This window comes from Aythya marila (assembly GCF_965140915.1).
Source record: "Aythya marila genome assembly, chromosome: 8".
Taxonomy (NCBI): domain Eukaryota; kingdom Metazoa; phylum Chordata; class Aves; order Anseriformes; family Anatidae; genus Aythya; species Aythya marila.
This window is the reverse complement of record NC_139049.1, coordinates 15,811,869-15,834,321: the sequence shown is the minus strand read 5'-3', so window position 1 is coordinate 15,834,321 and position 22,453 is coordinate 15,811,869. Positions and strand designations below refer to the sequence as shown.

The following is a 22,453-nucleotide window of genomic DNA, read 5'->3' as shown; positions in this document are numbered from 1 at the left end:
AGGGTTTGAATAATACAGTAATAGAAATGCTGGCCATGAAGTATGAGTTTTCAGACCTCTTTGTATTAATTTCATTAAATCTAGATTTCTGCTTTTCCAGTGTGATTAAATCACTGCATTGTAAATATGTCCTTCAAGAAATACTTTAATCATATTTTAAATAATATATTTTATTTATTTTATTAAATAATTTAATTAATTAATTAATTAATTTTATTTGCACTTGTTGCAAATAAATAACTTGTTGCACTTATCTCCCATCAGAGCAGATGCTTTTATATACTATTTGCATCTCCTGTTCCACAAGAGAGAGCTTTGATTAAGTGTTAAGTATTTAGGCATTTACAATTAACTTACCTGATTCTTGTCAATGTCTTCCCAATTTCTGGTTTTACTTTATAGTAATAAATTAAAATTTCATTGCGATATGCACATATTACTTCATGTATGTATAGTCAACAGGTAGGAAACATGTTTCTTTTTACTTTCTCAGTAATTGTAGATAATCAAAGGCATGTTTACTGTTACTCTGGCATTTCTACATAAACAATGCATTAAATCTCTTTAGAGTTTACTTGAGGACGTTTTCAATATTTGAGAAAAGGAGAACAAAGCCTCATGCAAATGTTGAAAGGTTATTATTGTACACTGGACACTCCTACATGAGCATCTCTGTGTAACCCATAATGTTGCCAAATCACATTTTTTAGATAGATAAATTTGTTAAATCTGAGTATAACTATTTCTGAGGAATCATTGAAATTATACTTGAGCAAGCACAAATCATAACGTTATTGAAGAACAGAGATGTTCTGAAATGTATACGACCACGTCTATGGATTTTTAAATGTATTCTTTTTCAGATACTATACCTGAAGCCACCATGGACATTAGCAAACTTGCTGCAGTGTTTTAAAAAACACTGGGTGGCTGTCTTTGGTCATGTTGTGCCAAGGAGCTTACTTGCAACTGTTGAATGTCTCTATAAACACTTTTGTACAGGTAAGAATCTTTAAGAAAGTTAATTATAAACTTGTAAATAAACTCATTGTTCTGGTTTTAGTAGTTAGACACTTTGAAAAGGCACATAGTCTGTATGATAAAATCACAGAATCATGGAATCACACAATCACAGAATTGTAGGGGTTGGAAGGGACCTCAAGAGATCATCGGGTCCAACCCCCCTACCAAACCAGGTATATATAAATATATTTATGATATAGTATTTATTATATGTATGTATATAATAGTTATAAATTTATATATAAATATATATAAAAATAGTATTAATAGTAATGTAGTCCTTCTCCTTTTTTTCTTTTAATTTAGGGTTATCTGTTTCACACATCTGTTTGTATCTGCAAAAATCAAGGAAAAAACATTTTAATGGACATATGCAGCAATGGTCACTGAAGTTTCTGAACTCTTTTTAAAAAGCAAATAATCCTTCCTTCATTTGCCACCGCATTATGTGTGGCCAAATGATCTACATTTGCTAAACAAATTGGGGAGGGGTAAAGGTTACTTTATGTGACAGATGAAGACAGGGAGGTTTGTTTTTAAAAAAGCAAAACCAAACAAACAACTCCCCCCCTTTCATTTATTTAATGTCATTTTTATAAATTTGTTTATAACAGATAAAGATCCTCTGGGATATTGCTGTTCTTCAGTTGTGTTAAATATGCCATTTGAGCCTCTTGCCAGACTCTGGATAAGTTGAGAAGACTTGGTTAACAAGGGAGAAGTCTTAACACTACACACTGTTGTTAATACTTCTCTTGAGGCTGTTCAATGTTTCTGAACCATTTTCAATGCTTTATATGCGCTTCAGTTCGTTCAGCTATGAGTATTAGATTTGCCTCCTAAGAGTAGTATCTCCTAACATCTAGTTTATTTCTTTTTAATTTCCCATATTAATGTCTAAATATCAGGTAAAACAGTGAACTCCTCAACAGCTGGTATCTTGCTTCAGGAATCCAAGAAATTATTGCATGCTTTCAGTTCAAGGTCTGACTATAATGGTGTACTTCCCCAGGCTTATGCCGAAGTGAGTAAGCTGTACCAAACATTTACAGAGGTAAGAGGAGCTTCAGTGTTCATTCACTTAACAGGTTCTTGGAGATACTCTATATTTGTACTAAAAACCCATCTTACGCTTCTAAATTATTCCCATAAATTCAACAAATTATTGCAGGAAATGTTGCTAGGTTATTTTTTAAATTAATAGACCCCAATTTTAACATCTATTTTCTTGTAGCAAATATCTGTGTCTATGTTTGTGCTTCGTAGGCCTTTTTTCTCATGTAAATGTGCTGGTGTCAGAAGGGTGACTAAAAAACATTACTTAGTTACCTTCAAGAAAAACATCTTTTTAAATTAGTCTTTTAAAATTAAATTTATTTTAATTATTTTAATTAATTAATCTTATTATTAATTTATTAATAATTACAACTGTATTAAAATAATTAAATTTAAGTATTAATTAAAAATAATTAATAGTTAATTAAATGAATTTTTTTTTAATTAAAAATTAGTTTTCTATTGCATTTGTAAATGATAAAAAAAACCTTAAAGATTAAAAACAAAATTGTAATTTCTACTTTTGACCTTATTCCTGGGCATGTTATTTCAGCTTTCTCGGTAGCTCTGTTCCTACACATGCAGCAGGAACGTTTTTATACCATGCACTTTTTGGTAGTTGAGAGTGTCCTGATACATTTTGTGTTCTGAGAGATGTGCATTTGTACACAGCTCATCTGAGTTGCTGGGGGAGAAATGTTGGTGTCTTGGTTTGTGGTAATCGTTAGTCCCAAGTGTAATGGCATAAAAAAGGGAATAGTGAGCATGGATGATTTCAAATATTTCTATGTATGGAAAAAAGTACAGGTCAGAACTCTAAAAAGTTCTTTTCACATCTGGAGAAAGCTGAAGAGGAAAGGATGAAGAGGAAAATCAAGGAGAATGGATGATCCAGTAGCTTTTGCTAGGGAGTCTTGTTTCTCTGCTCAGCTGTACCTTCTGCATGCACTGCAGTTGGCCACTTATTCTACAGTTCTGTGAACAGTGCTGCCAGAAGAAGCAGCCTTTCTGTTGGAAAATTTGTTTCCTACCATTCTTGTCTGACATTTGACTTTGTAAAGAACTGCCAATACACAGGCTAGATTGTCAGATCAGTTTTACCTGGATAAATTTCCTGAACCAGTTTATCCTGAGTATGTGAATACTTTATACCATTCCAGAGGAGTGTGCCAACAGTCATGGGACAGGGAGCAATGTTGTCTCTTCATATGTGCAAGTAAGAGGCAACTCTTGTTTATACCAGCTTACTGTATTTAGTGTAGGGTTCCCTGTGCGTCAGTTTCCTGATCTATACATGCAGCAGAAAGACTCCGTAAAAGACTGAGAGATGCTTTAGATACAGAGTATAATAAAGACAGTTACAATTGAAACAGATATGCCTTGGTTCTCTGAACATCACTTTTAAAACAAAAATAAAACACAAACACAAAACATTTAGAAGTGTTCAAGTTTTCTTAAGTTAGGAATTAAATACATTCATTGTTTGTTTGCTAAACTTTTATAAGGTGAGGTCAGACAGTGAGCAGGATTTATCAGAAGACATCATGGTTCTTTCAGAAAGTGTTCCATGTGAAAGAATGGAAGCAACAACACCAAATCTGCAAAATTGTGAAGGAAAAAAGTTACCTTCAAGCATTCATGTGTCTCAAGAAAACAGGCACCAGGAAATCTGGTCAGTCCTTGAAGGTGTATGGAATACAATGAACTTGTACAGGTACAGTGTGCTAAATATCTAGAACTTCAGAATTTAATCTTCAATAAATTTGAAGCAAACATACCATAGGAACTGCTTGTTACTTCTCATTTTAGAGAAAAACCTGTTAGTAATTAGTTTAGATTGACAAAAAAAAATCACACAGCTTGTCACACAAAGAAGTTAGGAACATACAACTTATAACATAGATGCAGTCTGTGTCTGTCTAGCTTGCTGCTCTTTTTCATAACAGTAGCTAGAACAAGTTGTTTCAGAGAATAGCGTTGAAAGCCCTTTAAGAAATGCAAATGGGAGGCATCCATGAAAATCTCACCTTTGTCCATAAAAAAGAGGAATTGAAGCTCTAAGTTTTCTTGGGGTTATTTTCCTTTCAAACCCTGTGGATGTGTACTAGCCTAAGCAAAAGCACTTAGTTTTTTTAAATTATTATTTCAATTGGTTTACAACATAGACAATTTTCTTGTTAAGCAAAATCCTTCATATTAAAGGTGAAGTATCCAAATGCAGAATCTAGCAACAAATTTCCTTTCTCACATAAACTTAAAATTGCATGAAATGAAAAACTCCTCCACCTAGATGTGTTACCACTGTTTTTATTTTGGTTGTTTTTAAAAAGTCTGCTTGAAAATCATTGAAACACCGTGCTTTTGCATGCTGTAAAAAACAGAATAAATACTGTGTTTTCTTTTTGTAGTCTTAATCTAAAATCTTTTTAAAGGAAGGACTCTGAGCTATGTCAAGCACAAAGGAACACCATTTTTGGTGGTCTCTAAAGGACTCGTGTAATATGTGATGGTAGTAACCTTAACAATGCCATTTCTACTCTAGCATTTCAGTACACTAAAGATTTGCACCAGTGTAACTCCTCTTGGTTTACACCAATGCAAATTAATCTGCATTTTAAGCTTGTGAGGAGTTGGCTCGATGTGGTGTTCAAGTCAAATGAGAATTTGCACCAGAGGACAGCATCAGTGTATAACAATTTAGCCTCCAAAATGGAGAGAATTGGTTCTCTTACTGGGATATTTGTGAACTTCAAAATTTCATATAGGCATTGTTTCAAGAGGAAAACCTCTTTCATATGAATCCCTTAATAATGAAATTGCAACTGAGGTGTTGGTTCTTGCCAGCTGTTAAGAGCCTTGCTGTGAAAAGAGGATACAATTTTAGAATTATAGTTCATTTCATGGTCAAGAAAATACTACTTGTCTCCCACCAGTGGAGATTATTCTTCACAAATGCAATGCAGCTTATCCCAATGCAACTATTGAAGGAAAGGTGTCAATCCTCTTCTAAATCTGGAGAATGAAACTGCTTGGAAAAATGCAACGAAGGCAGTTTACTTTGCTTCTTCAGCCTAGCAGTTCTTCTCTTCTGAGAGGTTTGCTCAGGTTGCGTATGAAGAATTTGTTTCTCTGTAAAGTGAAGTTTAATGATAAATCTATTTAAGTCAAAGTTAGTGAAATACTGTTATAGAGTACAATTACCAAGAAAGATTTTCAACAGAGAAGTACAGCTGTAGGGCATAGTCTTTCCACTGTTTATTCCAAGACTACTTTAAATAACATGGTAGTAGTACAGTTTTATATTTGACCTTGGCTTTTTAATAGCCAAAATACAATGCATGCAATAGGTACTGACTTTCTCTTAATTTTGAGGATTTTTATTAACTTTTTTTTTTTTTTTTATAATACTAGTCTTGAAATTTTCCAAAAGTTGGACCCCCACACAGTAACTGCAAAGTCTTCATTTGAAGAAGCTTTTTTAGGTCTGCAGAAACTGTTGGCAGCTGTGAATGACATCCTTGAAGGAATTCGTAGGTAAGCATTTAAGTTAGTCCTAAAACCTAGTGAGAATAGTATCATGGAATGGCTTGAGTTAGAAGGGACCTCAAAGATCATCTGGTTCTAACCCCCCTGCCATAGGCAGGGACGCCACCCACTAGATCAATTTGCCCAGTGCCTCATCCAGCCTGGTCTTGAACACCTCCAGGGATGGGGCATGCACAGCTTCTCTGGGCAGCCTGTGCCAGTGCCTCACCACCCTCTGAGGAGAATTTCCTCCTAACCTCTAATCTAAATCTGCCCTCTTTTATCTTAAAACTATTCCCCCTTTTCCTGTCATTATCCGATTGAGTAAAGAGTTGCCCCCCATCTTTTTTTATGTCTCATTTAAGTATTGAAAAGAGGCAGTGAGGTCTCCCCAGAGTCTTCTCCAGGCTGAATATCCCCAGCTCTCTCAGCCTTTCTTCCTAGGAGAGGTGCTCCAGCCTCTGAGCCTCCTTTAACAGCCCCACATCTCGTGCTGGGGGCCCCAGACCTGGATGCAGGACTCCAGGTAGGGCCTCACAAGGGCAGAGCAGAGGGGGACAGTCACCTCCCTTGACCTGCTGTTCACACCTCTGTTGGTGCAGCCCAGGATGCAGTTGCCCTTCAAAAGATGTGCTTTTTGATTAGAGGAATATCTGTAGCAAGATTCCGGATTCAGTCCTTTGACTTTATTTGAAATTGAGAGGCTATTTTCTGTTCCATGTGATTACACTGACAATCAGTAATGCTTATGAAATAGTTTCAAAAATTAATTTTGTACTCCTTCAAATTTACTTTTCTACTACTAAACTGGAATACACTATGATTGTATGAATGAATTTCTTGGAAAGATTTCATTTTGAAATGCTTACTCTGTGTTTGTTCTTCAGAGTAGCAGTAGGGGGCACCGTGGAGCAAGAAATTCAGCAAGTGTGTGAAGTGTGATCTATGTTAATCTTATTTGAGGATTTTGAGTAGGTTTTCTAAAGTCAGAAGTCGTGTTTATAAATCATCATAGCTTTATATGTATTACAGGGTGCCAAACAAAAAGTGAAGTTTGCAAAAGTGAGAATGCTTATTTTACCTGGGTTGCTCAGCCTTTCTAAGACTGTACTTAGAATATATTTATTTTTTAATTATTATTATTTTTTAAATACCTTCAGAGACTTAAAATTAACCTAATGGTTTGATTACATCAAAGGAAGCATCAGGAGAAAACTTAGTGGGAAAAAAACTTGAATATTTGGAGATAATACAGCATTTAGTGATAAAATGTAAGCCTTTTCTATGGTATTTTCTATTCCTTGCTGTGTAGAACAAAGAAGAAAGAAACTGTCTTGCAGAAGCTTGGAAGTTCTATAGATTGCATTGAAAGTACAACTGCATTAGAAGTTTAGATTTTCAGATTGTTAAAAACAATTAGAGAAGCACAATCACACTTTTTGAGATAAATATGTGATGATGTACTTCCTCCCAAACAAATACATTCTGTGTCAGTACTATGGCTATTCAGACTGATAACCGGAACATACTTACGACAAATACAGATATTAAAAAAGAAAAAAAAAAAATCACAGCTGTTTGATAGAAGAGTTCTTACTAATAGGTGTTTGCATCATATCCTGTTTTGAAACTTTTGTCGTACAGCATAGTACAAATGTTTAATTTTATCTTTGCTTCTTCCTATGATGACGTTGATAGCAGAATAGAACGTATGCTGTAAAGTGCTGCATGCCATAAATGTTTTACAGTAATTCAGTACTACAGTAAAGACAATAGTTAGTATGGCTTAGCAACTGTAGATAACCTGTTTTTTTTAGCAGCAGGATTCTTATTTAAACAAATACGTGTTACTTTATAGTTCTCTCTCAAATATTGCTGATCCTGGCAGCTCTTGTTTTATCACTGTGTTTTTGAGATTTGCTCACTTAAAAAATGTCTCGTTTCCACTTTTGATTGCAGAAGGCATTATATCTGTTCCACGTATATTACATTGACCGGGAATTAACAAACATTCTTAAACCTCTGACATTTATACTTGAAGTTACGAGGCCATGAAATGTATCTTAGGTGTACCAAAACTCAGCACCTCATCTATCACACTCAATGTCTTGGAATTCACCTGGGTGTTTCTGTGGCATGTTCAAAGCACTTTTACTAAGTTATTTATAAAATTTCAGACAGGAGAGGAGAAAGAAGGCTTGACTGATTTGGAAAATCTTCTGGCATCCTTCAGTTGTTCCAAAGTGATGATGGTCCATAAGTCATTTTATATAACTAAAATATTTTTTAAAAATAATTTTTGCATGGAACAGTATTTATGCATGTTTTCAGTGATTGTTCATGCTTGTATATTTATTGTGGATTATTTATGTTGGATAGTATTTGGAACTAATTTACAGAGGGGCCTAATTTAAGTCCTGATCCACGGAATATTTTCTTGGTTTTCAAGTAGTTCTCTGAGGCAACAGAAGTATTTCTGCAACTAGGGGTTTTCAGGATTGTGCCAAGTCTTTCATCACTTGTAGAAACATTCTTCCACTGATTCTGGTGGAAGACATTTGGGCCCTTCCTGTTTGGAGAGAAGAAAGGTTTGGAGAAGAAAGAAGAAAAGTATTTATCACAGATAATTAGCTCTTAATAAATTTTGTTCTAAGAAGTGCAGAATGCCTCACAAGAGACCACTGCTAGCAGGTGTAAATACTTGAGATGTATTTGACAGTCTCCTAAAGTTGCATCATAACTTCCCTCCGCTTTCTGCATGCAGGATATGTTTCTTCACCTGTTGAAGTAAAGTGTGTGCCAGTACTAGCAGAAGATTGGAAGTGCTTGGAGCTTTTTATGATCAGTCTTCTGAAACATATTATGTCTTGTTGCTTTTAAAACATCCCCTTAACATACTGATTGGAATGTTAGAAACAGACAGATTTCTTACGCCTTCAAAGGCTTCAACAGCAGCATTTAAATGTGTCTGTAGGGGTTTATATAAGGCCTCACTTTCCCTGAGCTGAGTATAATTTGTGATTCAAAGGTTTGTATGCACCTCTGGGAAATATTACATGGGAAACTTCTTGTGCCTTCCTGCCCAAGTTTTAGATAAGAAATTCTTGTTGACAACAACAAAAAATCTTAGTCTTTTGTTGAACTGATTTAGTTATTTCTGGTTTTGTTATTTTTTTCATCAGTATGCTAGGAAGATGTTTTGTTCACATGTGAACTTGAAAATTGCTCACAATTTACAGCAAATACTCTTAGATACAATAGTCAGACATTTACGCTAGTATAATGTCAGGTATAAATACAGTTATCTGTAACTGCAGTAAGTAACCTGACTTAAGTAAGTAACATCTTTTTTCTACTTGAATGGAATTTCTGGTCAAATTTCTAATATTTTTGCTTGTTTGGGAAGCACTGTTTTAGATAAGGAATCCATAAATATTTGTAATTTAAAGTATAATTTTTTAGGATCTCAGTAAAACAGTAGTCTTCCGAAGTAAAACATCATTGTATCAGATCTGATCACTGAATTGAATGTTTTGGGACTAACTAACTTTAAAACAGTTCTGCTAATTTAAAAACAATTCTATGTGTTCAGAGAAACTTTCCTCAGCTAGTCAGTGAGGGAATTGAGATTTCTTTTTCTTGATGTCTAGTTAGGAAACTGTCTTTCTTCCTTTAGGCTGCCAAGACATTTAGTCAGTTTTATCATAGTCTCTATATTAAGAGACTTTTTTTTTATTAAGAGACTCCTCATACTGTCTTCTTCTGCAAGTAAAACAGAGAGTAGTTCCTAGTTCAAAAATTGTTGGACTTTCCTAGCATTAGCTGTTTGGTTCTTTTATTGTTAATTTAGATGAAACATGAAACATTCTTGACCCACTAAAGAAGAGCAGTTAAATTAAATGTAAATTTCAGCCTCAGAGTGCTGAGCTCCATGCAGTTTTCCAAGGTAAACCGAATTGGGATGGATGAGAAATGGTTGTTTGAAATACAGCTCCTAGACATTACATGGACATGGGGCACGGGTCAGATCTGGCTGACGGCACTGCCTGAGGCTAACGCTGCTTCAGCGTGTGCTATGTGTGATCAGTCTTCTGATCTCTGAATGAGCTGCGTTAACTTAATCAGAGTTACCTGCAAACAGTGAGCAGGGGGTGGATTTGTAACCCCTTCTGTAGGGCGTGTGACACCCATGCCAGGCTGGGCTGGCAGGGTTGCGGGCAGGGCTGTGGCTGGAGGGAGCTCGCGGTGCAGGGCTGCCTGTAGAAATGGCCCTCTCCTGGGGTCAGCAGTAATGTGGAAACAGCCTGTGGTTACTAAGAAAAAAATAACTGTATGTCAGTAATAACATATATCAAGCTCATCTTTCTGTAGTATCGTGTCCTTCAATTGTTGTCTGATATTTCTGAAAATGTGTGGTATCTGGCAAACAGTTTTCTTCCAGTAGTAACTTTCTTTCATAAGTGAAGTCTTTGCAATCTTCTGTTCCATTTGAATTTACCTACAGCCTTCTCTGTTACCAGACTCCAAATCTGGTCCTTTATCCAGCTGCCTAATTGAATGGGAGCTTTAAGAAATTAAAATGTTTCAAGGCCTCTGTCTCCATCAAGTGAAGCTGAAATGGGTCAGCACTTCACATGATGTGGGGCTGAGGTGATGCGGTGCCTACACCTTGCTGCCTTTAGCCCAGTCTGAAAAGTTTGGAAGGCTAGAAATTGGTTTCGTTGAATTGGCCTTGAGGAATTGTTAAATTACCAAGATTTTAAGCCACACAGTAGTTTTGTTTTTCCAGTTGTCATCTCTTCTGCTTTCTTGATCTTCTGTCATTGAGGTTCAGTGGGGCTTTTAATGGGTTAAGTTGACTTTATACAGTTCAGTCACATATGCCTTTGTGGTGAAGCCTGTGGATTCATGAAATTGGCCAGCGCTGCATGATGGCTCCCTCAGTCTTACACCATAGGCAATTCCATGTATCCCCTGAAGAGAGGCATCACCTTTGGGTAACAAATACCGAGGTATGGACAGTTTTGGGAACACTCGCCACGTATTCTCACGTGGCTTTGTAGCTGTGTGCTTTGCTTGTCATTGCCCAGGACGGCAGTGTTTGTGAGTGGGAGGCAGGCAGACCTACTTTCCCTGCCAAATCATTCTTTATTTGCTAATTTAATTTTCTGATCCTTTCCACATAGGCTTTGCTCATTTCCCAGGTCTTGTGCACAAGTGAGGAATCATATTGTGAGCTGTCTCCCACCCATTTACATTCTTTCTCATTCTCATATCATTGACTCTGTGTGCATTTGTCCTATCGCTTGTCTGATGCCAGCAAGTAAACAAACATTCAGAGGGGTGGGGAAAGCCCTATTGCTTATGAGGTAGCAATTGTTAAGCCTGGTTCTCTCCTTTCTCCCCCCAAAACAAGGGTTAACCCCCATTTTGTGGCTGGTACCCGTACTGGCATTTTGTGTGTTTTTTTTGGTAGCATGCCCTTCTGTACCTCATGCACTAAATATTTTCATAAAACTGCACAGAACCATACTACAGCTCAGTGCCTGAACAAATTTCATTTTAATGACAATTGAACTTTGCCAACACCTGCTTAGAGCAGAGTGTTTGGAATAATTAAAAGTCAAGGTGCATGACAAAAGGTAATATAAATAAAATAAGACTAAGTGAGTCAGTGGATTTGCTTTTGAAGTACGTTTGATGTTGAGAGAGAAGAAAAAGCTGTGGTTAAATACTGCAGCGGTCACTATACTGAAATTGATCATTAGGAGGGTTTTTTCATAAGAGTCCACTTGCTTCTTGCATTACTGATTTAGAGGCTGGTTTCTAGTTATATTTGTTTAGCTGCAGTAGATTTTTTTTCATTGAGAAACTTTGATCAGTGTGATTTAATGAGGAAGTAGATGCAGAGTAGGTAAACATGCAAGCATGTCCAGATTTCCAAATGTACATCTCTTAAAGTTTCTGTTTTCCGTAACACAGAATAATGGCTACAGGAGACGAAAGGAATGTGAAACGATTTAAATCAGTAGACAGCAGCAGCAGTGTAAAATCCCTGCCCATGTATTCCAAGCTTGGAGCTTGTATTTAGTTGAAAACAACAATAAGCATTTTTATGGATGTTGAACTATTAAGAATTTGTGGGGGAAGTCGCTGTGTAGGCTCCTCTCGATGAATTCTTTTCAGAACTCCCTGTGTAGCGATGTTTCCTCCTTAAAGACAACAAATGCCTTTCATTTTAAGATACCGTAGTGCTTTGAGCCAAATGTTAGTCGTGTTACAAACCCAGAAGTAACAGTTGTGACTGTCCAATCCGCCTCTGTAAGATAAGATGCAGGACTTAACAATAAGTTACTTACATACTTATTAACATGTTTCATTTGGATTTTTTCAAAGAACTGGAAATATAGCTGGACTGTGCATCCACCTGGGGTCTGGTGAGCTGAACTCGTTGTGTCAGCAGTTCGCTAGTACCGTTTGGCACCAGTACAGAAGTAGGTGTGCTTTGCAACCTGATCCCCTCACCAGAAATTAATAGGAGGAGTAGTGAGGATCATCTTGGTCGGTGCCTAGAGTGCACGGTCTGGGAGGTGTCAGTTGAAGCCCACAGTTAATACTGTGCTCAAAGCTAGAGGTCTAAAAATGAACCTAGAACGAAGGCCTGATACAGCTTGTGGAGTGACATTCAGACGCAGTCTCTGAAGGTAGCCTCACTGAGAAGGTCTGCGGGACACTCAGGGTCTTAGGCCCCGGGGAGAGGGACGTGGCGAGTCAGGTGGCCAGAAGTCCCTGCGCAAGGTGCAGCACGGTCAGGAGACAGAGCGTGGTTTCACCTTGTGCCTGCTCTGCCCTTGGTCTCTCCCTCATGCACGTGCTTCTCTTCCTGAGGGCTCAGAAGCTTGTAATTTCTGCAGCTCTTCTCTCTCTCCCCAGCTTCTCTTTCCCCCAGGTGAAGAGATTACTTGGCTGGTTTCCCACCCCAGTACTATTCCTTCCCTGTGTGTCCTGATACATGGATGGGCAAATTTTGCCCTAGCACGTTGCGTGGCGGCACGTAATGGCCTTCGAGGGGAGTTGCTGCAGTGCCTCACCTTCTGGGCTCTGCAGCCCTCTGCCTTCCATTTTTTGACACCAGTTGAATATGCAGGCTCTCCTCTTGGCACAAAGCAGAAGGCAGAATGGTACAAAAATCAGCAGCAGTAGAAACCACACTTTCCCAGGCTTCGGTAGGCTTGTTTATTTATGCCATGGATGAGGGCTGCAATAGCCAAAGCTGATGCATTGTCCCGTGCAGACAGGGCTGCTGGCTCTGGCTGCGCGTAGCTCCTCGGTGGGAATCGTAGCGGCGATGCATTTCAAGCTGCCAAAATTCCCAGCGCCTATGAGGATGTTTGCCAGGTCGTCTGTGCAGGGGTTTTATCCTGTCAAAGTTGATAGCTTTCTCACTGAAGTAGCTGTTGAAGATTTCGAGGTATTTTTAGGAAAGCCAGCCAGTGGGTTCTCTTGCTGACTTTTATTTGGCAGGTCTAAATATTCCGCTTTAAGGAACAAATCCTGTGTGCATCTTCTTATGAAGGGGGTAAGAATGTGTGACTAATTTTTGTGAACAGTGGTAATTCCTGTGTAAAATCATGTTGAAAATAAGCAGACTTACAAGTTACGATAAATCCTGGAGTATGTCACCGTCTTCCAGCGTGTTTAAAATACGGTGTCATTTTTATCTGGGATTTTTAACTGATTCCGATAGTTTTCTGTCTGTATTTCTTTTCAGTTCTTAATTAATTCATTTATAAAGGTTTATGACTTGCAAGGGGAGGGAGGAGGGAAGAGAATTGGGGCACTTTCCCATGGGAAAGAAAATACAGTTTCCCAAAAGCACAGTTTTTTTTCCACATTAAATCATTTTCTTAATCTATTTACATACTTGGATTGTAACATAAAGCAGGATTTTATCAGGATTTCTTAATATATGTAAAGTGCTACATGATGTTTAATGTAATACAAGAATGTTCTGGTTTTTTTCCTTGTGAATGCAAATGAAGTTGCGCTGAGGTATAACTGGAATATATCTGCTTAACTAGATTAGGAGAAGTTTGTTGTTGTTTTTTTTTTTTTTGTGAGCGAATCACTTCCTTATTGGATAATTTTTGGAGCCTTGTGGAAAAGGGCTTACAGCCCTCAGCCTCACAGCTCAGTATGGAGACACTGAAGGTACAGGTTTCATCAGGTGGTATCCCTGAACGTAGTGTGTAGGACAGGGATGAGACCTGGGGAAGGACAAGAACATTGCTGGCTGCTCTGCACCTTCTGTGGCTAAATAAAATAACAGTACTTCTGTTAAAATAACACCTCTCTGGCTGTCAAATCCTAGTTTCAGTTTTCAGTATTGGGTGTGAATTGGTTATTCTTAGAAGTAGCAAAAATGGTATGGAAAATGAAAAATTTGGGCTGTATGTTAACATACTGGAGGGAATGAGATACAATGTTGGCTAGTAGGGGAAGGTTTTTTTTTAAGCTTGTCGGTTTTCTGTTGCTCCACATTAATGCAACATGCTTTGCTTATCTGATACAAAAGGCTTTTAAATATTGCTGGTTTTCAGAGGAATTGCTCATAAAAATATCAGTTGAATTTTTAATTAAGAAAAGCCTTCATAGAAGGACCTTGCAGACATAATAAGCTCATCTTTAGTTCTTGCAAAGGAGCAGAAAAGGATGGGTGGAAGGGAAAATTTTTCAAAAATTAGTTTCCTTCTTGTTTAAAGAAAAAAATTAGATATTTTTCATGAATCATTTCTGATTGCTATTTTTTAAATCGTTCCATAGAATCATTTTACACTTAAAAAAATAAAAAATTTCTTTTTCAGAATTTTGACCCCAACCAGTAGTTTCCAAGACATTTGGACACTCTATAACTTTCTCATAAGCAATGAGGTATGAAGTTTCCGTTATTGTTTTGTCAGATACTCTTCTATTGCAGTTTTCTGATTGCTTAAAACAGTCAGGAGGTTAGCAGTCTCATCATTATATTTCCATTAAACTAGAATTTTGAGGATTATATTTTGTTTATTAGACATTAGACATAAAAATATTTTTTTTAGTTGATACCTACCAAAAATTATTAGAATCTGTACCAGTATTTGAGTTGCTTGCCTGACTCTTGGAGCATTCATTTGTTAAGAAGGACTTCTTGTAGAGAGTGAAAGCATTGAAGCCGAAGTCTCCAAACCATCCCTGACATTGTCATTTTAAAACAGAGCATTTTGCTAGGTTGGGCCAGATGATTTTAGAGGTCTTTTCCAACCTAAATGCTGCTATGATTGTGTGATTCATTGCGCTGGGTAATTCTATGGAGAATCCTGTGTGTAGTTTAGAGAAAAGAAGGTAAGTTGAAATTACCAGTTTTTCATGAATTTTAACTCATTTGTGCTGAAGGACTTTAAGAAGAGAAATAGAAATAAATGTTTGCAGTGTAATAGAGGTGTTTTTCCGTTTAGTGTACTGCATTTTTCAGATTTGCAGTCCTCTTCTATACAGGAAGATACACTTATTGTTTTTGAGACCTGTACATATGGGATGACTGTATTTATGGAATTAAAGCAAATCAGAGCTTACCTTGGTTGCTATAGATTTACAGGGTAAATAGGAGGGGAGGAAGAACAATTGAAGGTCTTCTACATTTGTGCAGAAACAATTCAAAAATGGAGCTGGGGTGGTATCTGTCCTCCCATCATGTACAATCATGATTGTTAATTGGTAATATTTAATATTATAGCACACAGTGTGATTTTATTCATTTATGTCTGAACTTGAGAGCCTGTTAGATAATGCAATAATAATATCTGTTATACCAGCTGTATAATTTTAATTGATATGCGAAACTTGGTAATGCACTTAGGTAATTCTTTGTTCTTTGTTCTTTGTTTTAGATATATAACAGTATAAAATTTACTGCTGAGGAGCTTTATGAGTGTGTTTCGCAAGAGTTATATCGGTAAGCCAATTACTAACCACATCAAATAGGTTTTGGGACAGCATTTTACTGTATTCCAGAGTAATATAGGAGAAATTGTTCTGTTAAATAAAATAATTGCCATCATAAGAAGGGGCTAGGGATGAAGAATGAAGATTTTTTTTCTTATGATATAGTGTTACAACAGAATGTGAGAGGACAGAATATAAATTAGAGATGAACCAACAGCACCCAGAAGGAGATTTTCAGCTGTTTGACTCCAGGGCAAGGTGCTGGTCCTGCTACCCAGTACCAGTTTTGGGTTCATGGTTTAGTGGCAGACAGAGCCATTATAGGTCAGCATCTGTTATAATGTAGGATAGAATGTGAGACTGCATTTAAAATGATTTGATTGTAACTGCAGTTCTGTTTGTAGCAGAACTTGTTATTGCTATGAGAACTTAAAGCCATAAATTAAGCCATTGTGTGTAGTAAAGTACAGTTAGAAAGAAAAGGAGAGCCAAACGTAAGGTTCCGAGTTCTGTTTCCATTTTATTTTATTTTTTACAGTTCAGTCAGAGGGAAATAAACGATCTGTTGTACAGCTGAGTTAAAGACCTTGGAAACATTAGTCTAAAAATAAGTGTCATGCAAGTCTTAGTCCTCTACTGGAAATTTTCTGGGTTATGAGAAAGTTTTTTCTGAATTTGTGTAATTGAGGGCTTGTAAAACCAGGTTCAATTGAGTTTTTAAAATGCCATGAATTTATATAAATGAATTTATTTTTTTTTAATAAATTGTGAGTGGATAATAAAAGGTAGGTAAATATTTTCTTTGAAGTTCCTGTTAAAGCACATATATATATGCTTATATATATATATATATATATATATATATATATATATATGAATTAGATGTAACTTACCAGAATATGAAGTGTGGTTCCATGAGCTGTGTAAAAGGCCTGCAGGTTATTTTAACCCAAGTAGGAAAATTGTTTTGGAAATCTTCCATTTGCCTGCCTGGATTGATACTGATTTCCTAATTCTTCTGTGAATTTAAAAGTGCTCATTGCTGGCTGGTGGGAGAAAAGTTAGGCAGGGAAAGGAGAGATTCCATCCAAGTATCAGTAGAGACACGTGGTCTGTGAGCTTAGCAGGCTTCAGCTGGTGACCACAGCTACCAAACAGCAGTTTTCAGACATTTGTGGACATCGTTGTCATTGTCTGTGTAAAATCTACAGTGTTACAGCCTTGGGTATTGTGCTACAGGTATCGAGGAAACTTCAATTTCTTTATGTTTGAAAGGTGCCCCCCGGTCCATACTTTGTCAGAGGGCCCAAAAGCTTGGAGTGTTTTTGTGATTTCTGTCTGCCACAGGAGGTTTCATTGCCAAAAGAATGTTCTCAGCGGAACTTTGGTTTCTGTGATCAGTGGTGCTACAGGGTGAGGGGGATGTTTTTGTTATCTGGAGGTTACAAGCTTTGAAAACATACAAAGTTAATCCACAGGATTTTAAAATCCCTCTTATGCCTAACTCTTGTTGTCAGTTATTACAGGAATGAAGCTAGGTGCTGTTTCAGATGGGAAATAAAACATCCCTCATTTACTGTGTGGAGTTAAATGAACTTTTAAAAGGACTTAGTTAAAAGGAGGTGTTCCAAGAGCAAAGGCACAGGATGGAGGCTGCTTTGAGGCAGGCTGAATTACTTGGGCTTCAGCAGAAATTCCTGAACAAAGTGTTTCCCCAGGGTCAATTACCAGTAAGCATTTTTCCTTCAGCCTGGCCCCTGAAGGAGGTGGCGTAGTGTAGGATATTTGTACTGGGACTGTTCCTTTCTCAGGATAAACCAAAAATGCTCTCTTCTTGAGATTTTGAACCAAAGTATTTCTTCTTATCTGGAGAAGAAAAGGACTTGTTAAAGGTAGGTAGCCACAGCTACATGCACAGTTCTCACTGCTTCCCTGTCCCTATGTGGTGCTGCAGGCTTTGGTATCACAGCAGCCTTTAGAAGATGCCAGCCCAGGTCTTTATGATATAAAGATCCGGATCTTAAAGACATAAATGTAACAAAAGTCTGACCCTTCCCCAGACATCTAGTTGTTGCCATTTTTTGTGTTTTCAACAAATTAACACTACAGGTTTTTCCAGTAAGACACCAGAAACCTCTATGTATCTGTTCTGCGGTGTAAATCCTGTGCTAGTACCATGCAATTTACCATTTTAGCCATTACACAGCGGCTGCTAGAATAACGTAGGGGAGATTTTAATTAGATGTGGGTGACTTATTACCCAAGTCTCAGCTGAGATATTTCTCTGTGACAGTTTTTAAGAACTCCTCTCTAAAGACTGTTGAGGCGCGTGCAGCATTGGAGAGGCTGGACCTGGCGATGGAGCTCCTTTGGCTGGAGGATGGGTGGTCGTCAGCGCGGCCCTGCCAGTGCTTGGCGTTATGTCCAGAGAAATGCTGTTCATTTTAACCACTCTTCAGTCATCTGTGCTGGCGGGCTGATCCTCCAGCCTTAAGTGACCTGTGAGAATAAAAAATGCTGGGGGTATGGTGTGTATCCTTCTAAATGCATCCCTGAGTTTGAATTGTATTACATTCACATAAGTATTTATATATATACGTGTATGTATTTTAGAAGTTGATCAAGTGAAAGAAAAGCTAACAGATATAGCTGATGGGAATAAAAGCTGCGTGGATACAGCCATGGAGAAAGTAAAGTAAATTTGTGCTTGGCATGGATTAAAAAGGAAAAAGATTTAAGAGGCTGGTCTGGTAGCCCTCAGGCTGCACTCATGTGATTTAACCCTGCTTTTTAAGGAGAGTCTTTTAAATGTTCTTTCCAACAAGTATCTTGAAAAAACAAAGCTGCAGAATGTTTTTTTGTGCAAGCAGGTTTAGGTTTCTCTTTTGAAACAAACGTCTATTAAATAATCAGTCTCTGTAGTCAAGAGATTTATTGCATGTGTAAATATGCAAACATATGAGCGGTGGTTTGAATTGTACCTACCATTATAAAATCCCCATTTTGTCAAGAAAGATGATGTAAGTGGCCTTTCAACACTGATTATTTTTTTAAACTACCTTTGTGTATTACAATTAAAAGCAAAACATCCAAAGCAGCTCTGCCACTTTGCTGAGTTGCAGTTTGTTTTTTTTTTAAGGTATTCGTGTAAAATCCTTGGTTTTAGCAGCTTTAAGGCAAAAGTTACTGCTGTTTCTTGCATTTTATGGAAATCGCCTCTACAATTATATAGATCACAGCTGCATAGTTTGTCATGTGCAATATCCTTTTCTAGTTAAAAATGGTAGTAAATTGTATTTTCTTTGAGTCACGACAGCAGGTTTCAAGCTGTGCAGCCACTGTCTTGGTAGGCAGCAGCACCTTGCGGTGCCTGCTCTGGCTCAGATGTTACATTTGTCTGCAAATACTGGCAGTTACCCAGCAGATAATGTGGGGGAGTGGCTGCATCAATAACTTGTGTGTAGACACGTAGATTTTTTTTTTACCAACTTATTCCAAATTTGGAGACAAACACAAGAACGGGTATTTTTGGCAAGTCTACAGCTTAGAGAAAAGGCAAAGTGTGTGGGACAAACCCTCAAACCACGTGAAGAGGTACAAATGCAGCAGACCTGTGGCGGTTTGGTGTCTGCAGGTTGATTTTTAGGAAGTGAGACATGGGGAAAGAATGTTCTGGCTCCGGTCATTTTGCCAGTGCTTACTTAAGTGCTCTGAAGATGGAGGGTTTGTTGTGCTTTCTTTCAGAGGAACCACTGACTGGTTCCACTGAAAGGTTTTAATGTGCTGAGCTACTATTTCAACATTCATCACTGTCTGCCAGCCTGCCCTGTGTTCCAAACCAGACTTTGGGCTTTTTTGACTCCAGAAAATGTTTCTTACATTTAACTTCTATGAGCACAAGCTTATAAATTGTCTCTTCTTCTGTGATTGGTGGTGCTCCAGGGATTAGCAGAAAAAATACAGATGTCAGGCAAGTGCGAGAGCCACAGGACCTACTATACCCACTAGAGATTGAAGTTAAATTTTGCACACGCCTGAAATGCGGATTTCAGTAACATAACTGGGTGGAACTTGGTTCTGTCTGCAGGCCAGAGGTGTACAGGAACTGCAGAGCTGAACTGCAGCTAAACACCTTCTGTGAGAAGTGGCAAAATTTGATGTTAGTTGAAGGCTTGGTTTGTGTTGAGATTGGAATAGTGTTTGCTGTGTGCCTTTTAGGCTGTTGCATTTTAAAGGTTTCATTGCTGGATACAGCTGGGAGCATGTAATGGTTAGCTGGCTCTGCAATAAGCTTACTTTATTTTTACAGCAAAAGATTAACATCTGGATTTCCAGGGGTACAGAATATTCTCTGCTTTTGACAGTGTTAAAGCACAGTATTAGAATCCATTGAAATTCTGTTTTAAAGCAATACGCTGAAATGTTCCTATCTATCAAATGGGATCCACTATGTCCTGATAACCTGGTTTTGTATCTTTTTGTCTCTAGAGAAAGACTGGAAGTTGGATGTTGCCAGCTGGCCCAGCTGGAGCACACTATTAAGCAGTGCAATGCATCTGCTCACATGGAAGCGAAGAACAGGGGCTGGCTGTGACACTTGAGTCAAGGTTTGGAGTTGCGGTGCTCATCCCCCTTCATTTGCCTTGCCCACATGAAGTCCTGCTCCTCAGGGGCATGGTGGGAGGGAAGGGAATATTCACGGAGCCAAAAAAATCTGCCTTCTTCTTTCTCAATGGTGCCGTTTTATATTTGAGTTGAAGGGAAAACAAAAAGTTATACATGTATAACATTAAAAGTCAGAATTTCTGCCAAGCCTTGTGAGCTAGTAGAATTTTCTGTCTCAAGTGAGGGTCTCTGGATCGATACAACAAAATTTTGGGACACACCAAAATGTGCTGGAGTGGTGTTCTAAATGCTAGAAGTTTGTGTTGGAAGTCAGAGCTGTTACTAATAGTTATGTGATTGTACAGAAAAATAAAGGTAAGGTTTTTATTTTTCCTGACACTCTGGAAGTGAACAGTGTGGGGGGAAAAAGGGTTTTTATGATATCTAGACTCTGAAAAGACTAAAAGGAGAGCAGTTGACTACAAAGCCAGATCTGGCCCATGATGTTTGCACTCCTACAGATATGAAGGACTAAAACACAGATGCAATGTCTGTGTCCTACGTACTGTGCTACATAAGGCTGAAGGGAGGATATAGAATGAGGAAAGAAATGGATTAATGCTTGTTGTATTGAAAAACAAACAAACAGGCAAAACACACACACACCACAACTCATGTAAGTATTTGTCCTGAACCTCTTTTAAGTACTTTTGTCAGAATATTCAGTATGACCTTTTCCAGTGAAGACTCTGGGCTGTTAACAGCAGTGAAATCAGGACCATTTGTGGTCCTGATCAGGACCATAAAGCATGTGAAATATGCTTTAAAAAAAAAAGTATAAAGTTCAGAGGAAAGTGGCATTTTTCCTTTGTTAAAATATCCACCTAATCTTGATGCAGTAGAAACTTGCTAGAAAAATTCTTTTGGTAAATTCCTCATCCTTCTGTCACCTTTTCTAGTAAAGACACAAGTATTTTTTCCTCTGTATTACACACAGTGACTTGTCTCTGCTCTTCAGGTGACATCTCTCATTGAATGTATTGTATGTTGCTTTCTAAAACTGCTTTGAGTCAACAAAACTTTCTACTAGCCATTTTCAATGCTGCTGTGGCCTTTAAAGCTACCTCTTTTATGTATGTATTTGTATAGAGATGAGATGACCAGTAAAGTTCTATAAGTGTTTATTTTGATATTAACTTTTGGATGTATTTGTAAAAAAATCTTTATTGTAAAAAAAATATCTAATTTATTGTTATAATAAATGAAAGTTAATTCTAGATGATAGTGTTGCTTTGATGACCTTTATTTTCACTCTATTTGCTTAACTGCTGTGGATGCAAGTTTAATGCAGGTCTCTTCCCTGATTTGAAGTGCCTAGTGCTAAGTAGCTTGTAAAAGTAACTATCAGAGTAAAATTCTCATTGGGGATATTTTCATTGATGCTGTTGTCCCACAGTTGTGGGTAAGACACCGTGTTCAGATAATCTTTTTTGGCAGTTTGTACCATATACATGGGAAATTAGGCCCACTTACACACATTAATTTGTCTGTCATAGCTCATGGCTACTTCTGATAAGCTTTAGGGGGAGAGAGTTGATAGATTAAGATGCTGTGAGACCTGTGAGAACACACCCAGTTTTACAGCTTGGTGTAATCAGTAACTCCTTGGTCTTGTTCTTCTGCTCTGCTGTCCAGCTATAGCATTCTGCTGATGCATTACAGGGTGTCACGTAGAAACATGCTGTAGCAGCAGCCTGTTCCTAGTGGTAGCATCAGTCAGCTGTTATCTTGTTGAGAGGTAAATCAGTCAAAGCATTGAGTTCAAAATGGCATGGGGACAGAAATGAGCACTACTACAGGTGCAGCTTTATTTCCTACACCTACTTGCTTAACGCTCAGGAACACACCTAAATGAAGTTTCTTTTAAATGTTTCAGACACAGGACCAGTTTCTCATATCACCTTCAGTACCACCCTACTTCAAGTCACATGGCCCCTAGTAGGAGCAGCACTTTCTCAAAACCAGGGGCAGCAGCTGGATGTGGTGAGCCAGGCCTTGGTGTCTGCACCCAGGAGCTCAGGGATCTCCAACCACAGGCAAGTGGAGTACACAGCCCTTCACCCCCCAAAGGCTGAGCTGCAGCCGTTCAGTTAAATAACCTATATTGCTTGCCTGAAGCCTATATGCATCTGAAACTCCCGTTTCACTGGTGTAAGTTTTTTGTAAACTGTCTCATTAAAGAAATGAACACCAAGACACAGCA

At 37.9% G+C, this 22,453-nt stretch overlaps 1 protein-coding gene across 9 annotated transcripts in view; it reads left to right on the top strand.

Moving 5' to 3' along the window:
- SWT1 (SWT1 RNA endoribonuclease homolog) overlaps positions 1 to 22,298 on the top strand; it is a 40,373-nt gene extending 18,075 nt beyond the window's left edge. For 4 of the 9 annotated variants that reach the window (XM_082765627.1, XM_082765628.1, XM_082765629.1 and 1 more), the window contains 7 exons: positions 864 to 1,002; positions 1,932 to 2,077; positions 3,585 to 3,793; positions 5,491 to 5,613; positions 14,469 to 14,535; positions 15,531 to 15,595; positions 20,074 to 21,467. In XM_082765627.1, coding sequence (XP_082621753.1) covers positions 864 to 1,002; positions 1,932 to 2,077; positions 3,585 to 3,793; positions 5,491 to 5,613; positions 14,469 to 14,535; positions 15,531 to 15,595; positions 20,074 to 20,179 — 855 coding nt within the window. In that variant the 3' untranslated portion in view covers positions 20,180 to 21,467. Of the gene's footprint in view, positions 1 to 863; positions 1,003 to 1,931; positions 2,078 to 3,584; positions 3,794 to 5,490; positions 5,614 to 14,468; positions 14,536 to 15,530; positions 15,596 to 17,878; positions 18,082 to 20,073; positions 21,468 to 22,126 lie in introns of those variants that run through there. The other 5 variants (XM_082765630.1, XM_082765631.1, XM_082765632.1 and 2 more) reach the window with 5 other exon arrangements.
- Positions 22,299 to 22,453: the final 155 nt, after the last annotated feature.